We start from the raw sequence: 10,175 nt of genomic DNA, 5'->3' as shown, positions 1-10,175 counted from the left end.
AATACCAGAAGGATGTTTACTTGTGTTTTATTGACTATGCAAAAGCATTTGATTGTGTGGATCATAACAAATTGTGGATAACATTGAAAAGAATGTGAATTCTAGAACACTTAATTGTACTCATGAGGAACCTGTACATAGACCAGGAGGCTGTTTGAACAGAACAAGGGGATACTGCATGGTTTAAAATCAGGAAGAGAGTGCATCAAGGTTACATCCTTTCACTTTACTTATTATATCTGTATGATGAGCAAATAATCTGAGAAGCTGGACTACCTGAAGAAGAACATGGCATCAGAATTGAAGGAAGCTTCATTAACAACCTACGATAAGCAGACAACACAACCTTGCTTGCTGAAAGTGAGGATGACTTGAAGCACTTATTGATTAAGATTGAAGAATACAGTCTGAAGTATGAATTACATCTCAATATAAAGAAAACAAAAATCCTCACAATGGGACCAATAAGCAGCATCATGACAAATGGAGAAAAGATTGAAGTTGTCAAAGACTTCATATTATTTGGTTCTGCAATCAGTGTCAATGGAAGCAGCAGTCAAGACATCAAAAGACATATTGCATTGGACAAATCTGTTGCAAAAGACCTCTTTCAAGTGCTGAAGAGCAAAGATGTCTCCTTGAGGACTAAGGTGCACCTAACCCAAGCTGTGGTATTTTCAATCACCTCGTATGCATATGAGAGCTGGACAGTGAATAAGGAAGATCGAAGAAGAACTGATACTTTTGAGTTGTGATGTTGGCAAAGACTACCAAAAGTACCATGGACTGCTAAAAGAACTAACAAATCTGTCCTGGAAGAAGTGCAGCCAGAATGCTCCTTGGAAGCGAGAATGGCCAGATTTCATCTTACCTACTTTGGTCATGTTGTCAGAAGGGCTATTTTCTGGAGGATATCATACTTAGTAAAGTGGAGGGTCAACAAAAAAAGGGCAGTCCCTCAACAAGATGGATTGACACAGTAGCTGAAACGACGGCCTCAGATATGGCTAGGATCCTGAGGCTGGCACAAGACCGGGCAGTGTTTTGTTTTGTCATACATAAGGTTGCTTTGAGTCGGAGATGGACTTGACGGTACCTAACAACAGCAACAACACAACAATAAGTTTTTGATTCATATTTTTCCAACTATTATGAACTTGTATGTATTTGAGTAAGAATTTCATCATGTCCTTTTCTGTAAGATTCTCTCTTGATAGTTCTGCTTCAAGGCAGGATAATTGTGGGATAATTCTTATGGATTTGCATACATTAAATGGTGTGAGTGGAGAAATTTATCATAATTTATGAATTTTTTTATATTGTGGTAAATGTATACATAACAAAACATCTGCCATTTCAACATCCTACCCATGTATAATTCAGTGACAATTATGTTTACCATATTGTTCAACCATCACCATTATCCATTTCTATGTACTTCTTAATCTTTTGTCAGTGTGTGAAGTTCAGAAGCTAAGAATTAGTTCAGAAACTAAAACCAAGAATTGCTAAATGTTGAAAAAAAATGCAGTTGTTTTATTCACCCAGGAGACTCCAGGCCTTTTTATAGATTCTGATGGTCCTATAATCCAATTCTACCCTGCATGTTACCATGGAAACATACCTTCTGGGCTTGCTTGAACATCTGAAATGTGGGTAATGTTTTGATGTGACATGTTTGGGCCAACTCCTGGGAAAGAAAAGAAATGGCACGAAGTCACCATTTTGCATGCCCTCTTTCTGTACCAAGCATGTTGCTTGGTGACTTCTCTGGTGGGATGTTTTTGAAAGTCCAGGGAGACCTAATACTTTATGAATCTTGCTGCCAAGAGCTATTTTTTTTAAACATACCCTCAAAGTCTCTAGTATTTTACAATGGAAGATGACTGTTCCCAATATTTCTGGGTTCTTCCATTCCAGGGCTCAATGAGACAGGTGAGAGACTGAAGATGACACAGAGAAGGAACACTGAAAGGCTCAATTAACTCTTTTTAAAAGACCTGGGAAAGCTTGCAGAGACACCACAGTATGGAGAGAGCATGGTACAAAAAATAGGACAGAGTAAAGGTATCTTTATTATAACTCTCACTTGATCCATGGAGTGATATACTAGTCTAGCATTTTTCAGTAAAGCTTACATGTTTCTTTCATTTAAACCCTACTTCTTTGCCCACCTTCATTTGTGAAAGATTTGGTGTCAATAGGCAATAAAATCATCCTAAATTCCACTTGTTTTAATCCATTCTCATCTGCTTCCAAATGTTAGTTTTTGTTTCTCTTAGAAGAATTTAGGAATCAAAGGAAAATTAGTTACTCATGGGATCAATAGAATTGGACTTCTTTCTCTAATACCAAAAACCAAGACCAAACTCACTGCATTCAAGTCAATTTGACTCATAGCGACCCCTCCTTCGGTTTCCAAGGTGATATCTCTAGGGAAGTAAATTGCCCAATCTTCCGAAGAGTGGCTGGTGGGATTGAATCACTAGCTTTCTGGTTAGCAGTCAAATGCCTTAAACACTATGCCACCAGAGCTCCCTCTTTCTCTAATACACCACCAGTATCTCCCTAGCACGCCCCCACCCCCCCCATAATTTTCATTACCACAGCAAAGACAACTAAAATAAATATCAGGAAAGAAATTTGTGCATTTTATTTCACCTTAAAAGACAAAGAGCTATAATTAAAAAGACAGATAATAACAATTGTTGATGAGGATGTAGAGAAATTGGAACATTTAAATACTGCTGGTGGGAATGTAAAATGGTGCAGCCACTTTGGGACAGTCTGTCAGTTCCTCAGAAGATTAAACATAAAGTTACCATATGACCCAACAATTCTACTCATAGTTGTATATCCTAGAGAAATAAAAACATATTTCCATACAAAAACTGATACTCAGATGTTTATAGCAGTGTTATACAAAATAGTCAAAAAGTGAAAATAACCCAAACATCAATCATCTGATTAATGGTTGAACAAAATGCAGTATATATCCGTACAATGGAATATTATTCAGCAATAAAAAGAAATAATGTTCTGATACATGCTACAGCACAGATGAAACTTGGAAACATTTTGCTAAGTTAAAAAAGCCAATGACAAAAGGTCATGTATTGTTTGATTCCATTTACATGAAATATTTAGTATAGGTACCTATGGAGATAGAAAGTAGATTAAATGTTGTCCAGGGCTGGTGGGTGGTATAGTGGAGAAGAATTTGGCTGCTAACCAGGAGGTCAGTGGTTCAAACCTATCAGTGGCTTAGTGGAAGGAAGATGGGGCAATCTACTTCCATAAAGATTTGTAGCCTTGGAAACCCAGTGGGGTTTTCTATGAATTGGAAATGACTCGATAGTGATTTTTTTTTTTTTTGAGGGCCGGTGGGGGGTAGATGAGGTGGTGGAGGGAATTAGGGGTGATTGCTAAAGGGTACAGGGTTTCTTTTTGAGGTGATAAATATATTTTAAATTGCTTGTGGTGATAGTTGCTCTACCCTGTGAATATGCTAAAAAACCACTGGATTGTACATTTTACATGAGTGAATTGTACCTTGTGGTACAATTATATCTTAATAAAGCTGTTGAGAGAGAGAGAGAGAGAGAGAGAGAATGATCCTAGACATGTATTCTGAATGCATAGTACATGATTCAGTTTAAAGAGCAATCAAACATTCTCACACTTTACAAAAGCCTGAAAGAAACAAAGAAACAGAATTTCTATCATGTTCCAAGCACATATATGTGCCATGTATTTTATCTTCTTTTATGTAAAAGGAGAGAAAAACCAGGGAGACCAGAACTGAGTAAGAAAGCAGTAGCAGGGGTCCAGGTAAGGGGAGGGGCCCAGGCCCCACACCCCAGGTGGCAGGAAAGCAGGAGAAAGATGAGAAAAGCGAGGGGGACCAGGACAAAGTGCAGCAGTAGTGGCAGTGATCCAGGTAAGGGGAGGGACCCAGGCCCCACTCCTCAAGCAGCAGGAAAGTGGCAGGGATCCAGGTAAGGAGAAGGTGGAGAGGTATCAAACAGCTAAGGGAGACAAACTTCTCTATCAGTTTGTCCTGCTGCAGTGGCATGTTGCTGTGAAGGTGAGGCTAGGCTGTGCGACTGGTGTTTCAAATTCCAGCAGGGTTGCACATGGTGCACAGGTTTCAGTGTGGCTTGCAGACAGACAGACTAGGAAGAAGGAAGAGGCCATCCACTTCTCAAAGAATTGGCCAGGGAAAACCTTATGAATAGCAGAGAAACACTCTCTGATACATTACTGCGCAACTTTATGAATAGCCTGGAAACATCTGATACAGTGCAGGAGGACAAGCCACTTTGGGCAGAAGGCTCTCAAAATATGACTGGCAAAAAGCTGCCTCATCAGAGCAGAACCAACCTTACTGATATGGATAAAATAAAGCTTTCGAGACCTCCATTTGCTGATGTGGCATGACTCAAATTGAGGAGAAACAGCTACAAATATCCATTAATAATTGAACATGGAATGTATGCAGTAGGAATCTAGGCAAATTGGAAGTTGTCAAAAAGGAAATGAAATGCATAAGAATTGATATCTTAGGCATTAGTGAGCTGAAATGGACTGGCTTTGGCCATTTTGAATCAGACAACCCTATGATCTACTATGCCGAAAATGACAAATTGAAGATGAATGGCATGGCATTCATCATCACAAAGGATGTTTCAAGATCTGTCCTGAAGTACAATGCTGTCAGTGATAGGATAATATTCATTTGCCTACAAGGAAGACCAGCTAATACAACTATTATTCAAATTTATGCACCACCCACCAAAGCCAAAGATGAGTAAATTGAAGATTTTTATCAACTTCTGCAGTCTGAAATTGACAGAATGTGCAGTCAAGATGTGTTAATTATCACTGGTGACTGGAATGAAAAAGTTGGAAACAAAGATCACTGGTAGTAGGAAAATTTGGCCTTGGTGACAGAAATAATGCTGGAGATTGCATGATAGAATTTTGCAAGATCAATAACATTCATTGCAAATACCCTTTTTCAACAAAACAAACAGCAGCTATACTTGTGGAACTTTGACAGATGGAATACACAGGAATCAGACTGACTACATTTATAGCAAGAAGGGATGGAAAAGCTCAGTATCTCCAGCCAAAATCAGGCCAGGAGCTGATTGTGGGACAGACCATCAACTGCTTATATGACAGTTCAACTGGAGGTTAAAGACAATTAAAACAAGTCTATGAGAGCTAAAATATGATCTAGAATATATCTAGAGACCATTTAAAGAATAGATTTGATGCATTGAACACCAATGATTGAAAACCAGAAGTATTGTAGGATGACATCAAAAACATCATCCATGAAGAAAGCAAGACAAGAAAAGAAGACCAAATGGATGACAGAAGAGACTCTGAAACTTGCCTTTGACTGAGAGTAGCTAAAGCAAATGTAAGAAAAGACAAGATAAAAGAGTTGAGCAGAAGATTTCAAAGAGCAGCCCGAGAAGACAAAGCCAATTACTATGACAAAATATGCAAAGACTTGGAGTTACAAAATCAAAAGGCAAGAACATGCTCAGCATTTCTCAAGCTGAAAGAACTGAGGAAAAAATTTAAGCCTTGAGTTGCAATATTGAGATTCTTTGGGCAAAATATTGAATGATGCAGGAAACATCAAAAGAAGATGGAAGGAATACACAGAGTGCCTATACCAAAAAGAACTGGTCGATGTTCATCCATTTCAGGAGGTGGCATATGATCAAGAACCAGTGGTACTGAAGGAAGAAGTCGAAGTTGCACTGAAGGAATTGGTGAAGAACAAGGCTCCAGGAATTGATGGAATACCCACTGAGATGTTTCAACAAACGGATGCCCCATTGGAGGCACTCACTTGGTTATGCCAAGGGATTTGGAAGACAGCTGCCTGGCCAACTGACTGGAAGAGAGCTGTATTTGTACTCATTCCAAAGAAAGGTGATCTCAAAGAATGTGGGAATTATCAAACAATATCATTAATTTCGCATCAACTAAAATCTTACTGAAGATAATTCAAAAATGCTTGCAGCAGTATTGTTGTTGTTGTTGTTGTTATTTGCCGTTGAGTCGGCCCCGACTCATAGGGACCCCTCCTTGGGTTTCCGAGGCAGTATCACTACGGAAGTAGGATTGCCCAACCTTCCTTCTGAGGAGTGGCTGGTGGGTTTGAACCGCCAGCCTTCTGGTTAGCAGTCAAGTGCTTTAGGCACTATGCTACCAGAGCTCCCAGTATATTGACAGAGAAATTCCAGAGGTACAAGCTGGATTCAGAAGAGGACGTGGAACAAGGGATACCATTGCTGATGTCAGATGGATCTTGGCTCAAAGCAAAGAATACCAGAAAGATGTTTACTTATGTTTTATTGACTATGCAAAGGCATTTGATTGAGTGGATCATAACAAGTTGTGGATAACATTGAGAAGAATGGGGATTCTAGAACACTTAATTGTACTCATGAGGAACTTGTACTTTCACCAGGAGGCTGTCATTCAAACAGAACAAGGGGACACTGCATGGTTTAAAATCAAGAAGGGAGTGAGTCAGAGTTGTATCCTTTCACCATATTTATTCAATCTATATGCTGAGCAAATAATCCTAGAAGCTGGACTATATGAAGAAGAACGTGGCATCAAGATTGGAGGAAGGATCATTAACAACCCATGATATGCTGACGACACAACTTTGTTTGCTGAAATTGAGGATGACCTGAAGCACTTACTGATGAAGATTGAAGAATACAGTCTGCAGTATGGATTACATCTCAATATGAAGAAAAGAAAAATCCTCACAACTGGACCAATAAGCAGCATCACGATAAATGGAGAAAAGATTGAAGTTGTCAAAGACTTCACATTGCTTCGTTCTACGCCAATGGAAGCAGCAGTCAAGACAACAGATGACATATAGCACTGGGCAAGTTGGCTGCAAAGGACCTCTTTCAAGTGCTGAGGAGCAAAGATGTCTCCTTGAGGACTAAGGTGCACCTGACACAAGCCATGGTATTTTCAACAGCCTCATATGCATGTGAGAGCTGGACAATGAATAAGGAAGACCAAAGAAGAATTGATGCTTTTGAGTTGTGGTGCTGGCGAAGAATGCTGAAAGTACCATGGACTGCTAAAAGAACTAACAGGTGTGTCCTGCAGGAAGTGCAGCTGAAATGCTCCTTGGAAGCGAGAATGGCCAGACTTCACCTCACCTACTTTGGTCATGTTATCAGAAGGGACTATTCCCTGGAGAAGGATGTCATGCTTGGTAAGGTAGAGGGTTGACGAAAGAGGGGAAGGCCCTCAACAAGATGGATCGACACAGTCGATGGGCTAAAGTATAGGAAGGATCATGGAGCTGGCTTAGGACTGGGCAGTGTTTCATTCTGCTGTGCATGGGGTCGCTATGAGTCAGAGATGACTCGACAGCACCTAACAACAACAACATTATGTAATATTATGCTGAAGTTTACTGAGGTTAAATGACAATAGGTCACAAAACTATTGAAGAGCAGAGCTGGGAGAAGAACAGGTTGTTTTTCATTCTAAAGTTCAAATTTAATCTGATGCTTTGAACCAAAATCCAATCCCATTGCCATTGAGTCAACTCTGACTCATAGTATCTCTATAGTACTGGGTAGTAGCTGATGGGTTCAAACTGCTAACCTTTCAGCTAGCAGCCTGGTGTTTAACCACTGAGACACCAGGGCTCCTAATATATGACTATGTCACTGTTATTGTTACTTTTTCTCATTGTAAAAGAACAAATACTAGCAAGCATAATTTTATGGACAATTGTATATATTAATGAGACATTTAATTGATGAAAAATGACTGGTTATTATTATTATTATTATTTTTTTTCATGGTGGTGTGGAGGGGAAGGGATGGCTGCTGGGATGGGAGGGAAAGATTTACTGCAATTCCTTGTGATGATTAAAAAACTCCTCAAACCCCATAATATATTACATGAGGAGAGTGAGTAATACATTGAGTTAGATTTTAGAAATTAACCATAACCTGTTGCAGAGGGTGAAAAGCATTTTTCTTTTGGATCTCACTTTGAACTGATGGATATTGGCTATTTGAAGCAACTTTGCTGAGAAGGACTCTGGGCTGGGTTCAGGACAGGCAGTGAAGAGTGTTGGGAGTGGTTGGTGAAGTCAGTTGCTGTGTGGGACTGGAGGGGACAGCAGAAGAGTCCCACATTTGCTAATTTTTTTTTTTTTTGTAATTCAAAACATGCAAAAACATTATAGGGACATTACTGCAGTCATCAGAACAGGTTGGGAAGTTCTTCGTGATTTTGAAATTATCCAATCCTCCCAGTGCTCTTCTGTTGCATTGTGTTTGAGTTTTAAGCATCCACACTGAAGGTTTTAAGATTCTTACCTGAGCTTCGTCCACGTCCACATCAGCAAACATCACATTTTGGTATTGCAGAGACATTGCCTTCAAAACAAAAGAGTGAAAATTCCCTGTTAGCTTGGTGTTAATATTAACATGGTGCCTTTCGACAAAACAAAAAAGAAAAAAGAAAGAGGTCTGGTTTCTTAAATTTAAAATGGTTAAATTCGAATACAATCATTTTGAATATAAATTCATTTTAATGTCAAAAGTTGTGTGCTTTAAGAACTGTGGTTGGGATTAGAGTTGATTCAGATGGATTAAGAGCTCAAGTCAAAAAAGTTGACATGTTAGATGCTTTGATCAAAGATTTGATAGAACAATCCTGATTAAAAGGGGAAAAAATGTAGAACAGAAGTTCAAAATCTCGTGGAATCTGGACTTTGTGGAGCCATGAAGTTTGGATGAACCCCTGAAACTATTGCCCTGACATAATCTTCAAACCTTAAAACAAAAATATCCCCTGAAGTCTTCTTTAAACCAAACAACAGTTTAGCTTAACGAGTGAAAAATATGTCTTGAACACAGTGCTCCTTTAAAGAACTGTTTGTGTGGGATCAAATTCACAACAGCAACTAGAAAGGTTAGATAAGCTTAGGGACAGTGAGTTTATGTCAATGGAAGAGGCGCAGTTCTGAACAGGAGGTTAAGAATGGTTGCACAACTCAAAGAATGTAATCAATGAATTGTACATGCAGAATTTTTTGAATTGGACTATGTTCTGTTGTATATATTTATTTTTAACAATAATAACAAAAAATCATTATAAAAAAAGGAGAAGAAAAGTTGAAATATTAGAAACATCAGTGACAACAAACCAGAATATTTTCCATTAGGCTTCTTTAGATTTGAAGTCATAGATCTCACAAAATTGACCATAAGTGAGTGTAAAATAAGAAAAATTAAAAGAAAATGTTCTGAGATTTCTTTTGCAGTATATTGCACCAAAAGGAAACAAACAAAAGAAAACTTTTTATGAGGCTGTAGAAAAATTAGCTAAAACATTGTGTAGCCATTAAATTTATAATTTGGAGACAATAAAAAATGTAAACCATATGCATATTTAAAAGATCTGAATATAAGTATAGAACTTCAAGTACATAAAATATTTTAAACAGAAAAAAGGACAATAAAGGAATACATAAGACATATGATTGTTATGAGTTTGAAGGATTATTGTTAGGTGCCATTGAGTTGGTTCTGACTCTTAGTGACTATGTGCAACAAAACAGAACACTGCCCATTCCCTCACCATCCTCACAGTTGTTGCTATGTTTGAGTCCGTTCTTGCAGCCACTGTGTCAATCTATCTCATTGAGCGTCTTTTTTTTTTTTTTTTCACTGACCCTCTATTTTACCAAAGTTGATGTCCTTCTCCAGAGACTGGTCCCTCCTGATAACGTGTCCAAAGTACTTGAGACAAAGTCTCATCCTCCTTGCTTCTAAGGAATGTTCTGGTTGTACTTCTTCCAAGACAGATTTGTTCGTTCTTCTGGCAGTCCATTGTGTAGTCAATATTCTTCGCCAACACCATAATGACATCAGTTCTTCTTCAGTCTTCCTTATTCATTGTCCAGCTTTTGAATGCAAATGGGCAACTGGAAATTCCATGTCTTAGGTAAGATGCACCTTAGTCCCCAAGGTGTTATCCCTGATTTTTTTTTTTTTTTTTTGACACTTTAAAGAAGTCTTTTGCAGCAGATTTGCCAAAGGCAATATGTTGTTTGGATTCTTGACTGTTGCTTCCTTGAATGTTGATTGTG

At 38.5% G+C, this 10,175-nt stretch overlaps 1 protein-coding gene across 1 annotated transcript in view; it reads right to left on the bottom strand.

Moving 5' to 3' along the window:
• Positions 1-10,175, bottom strand: part of TXNDC8 (thioredoxin domain containing 8) — a 30,152-nt gene that overhangs the window by 14,125 nt on the left and 5,852 nt on the right. The window contains exons 3-4 of the mRNA XM_007936775.1: positions 8,398-8,457; positions 1,625-1,690 (exon numbers count right to left, since the gene is read on the bottom strand). Coding sequence (XP_007934966.1) covers positions 1,625-1,690; positions 8,398-8,457 — 126 coding nt within the window. The remainder of the gene's footprint in view (positions 1-1,624; positions 1,691-8,397; positions 8,458-10,175) is intronic.

Source organism: Orycteropus afer, unplaced genomic scaffold, assembly GCF_000298275.1.
Source record: "Orycteropus afer afer isolate SDZICR_OR568_19922 unplaced genomic scaffold, OryAfe1.0 scaffold00037, whole genome shotgun sequence".
NCBI classification, from domain to species: Eukaryota; Metazoa; Chordata; class Mammalia; order Tubulidentata; family Orycteropodidae; genus Orycteropus; species Orycteropus afer.
Note: the sequence above shows the minus strand (reverse complement) of the source record. Positions and strands in the feature narration are given on the sequence as shown.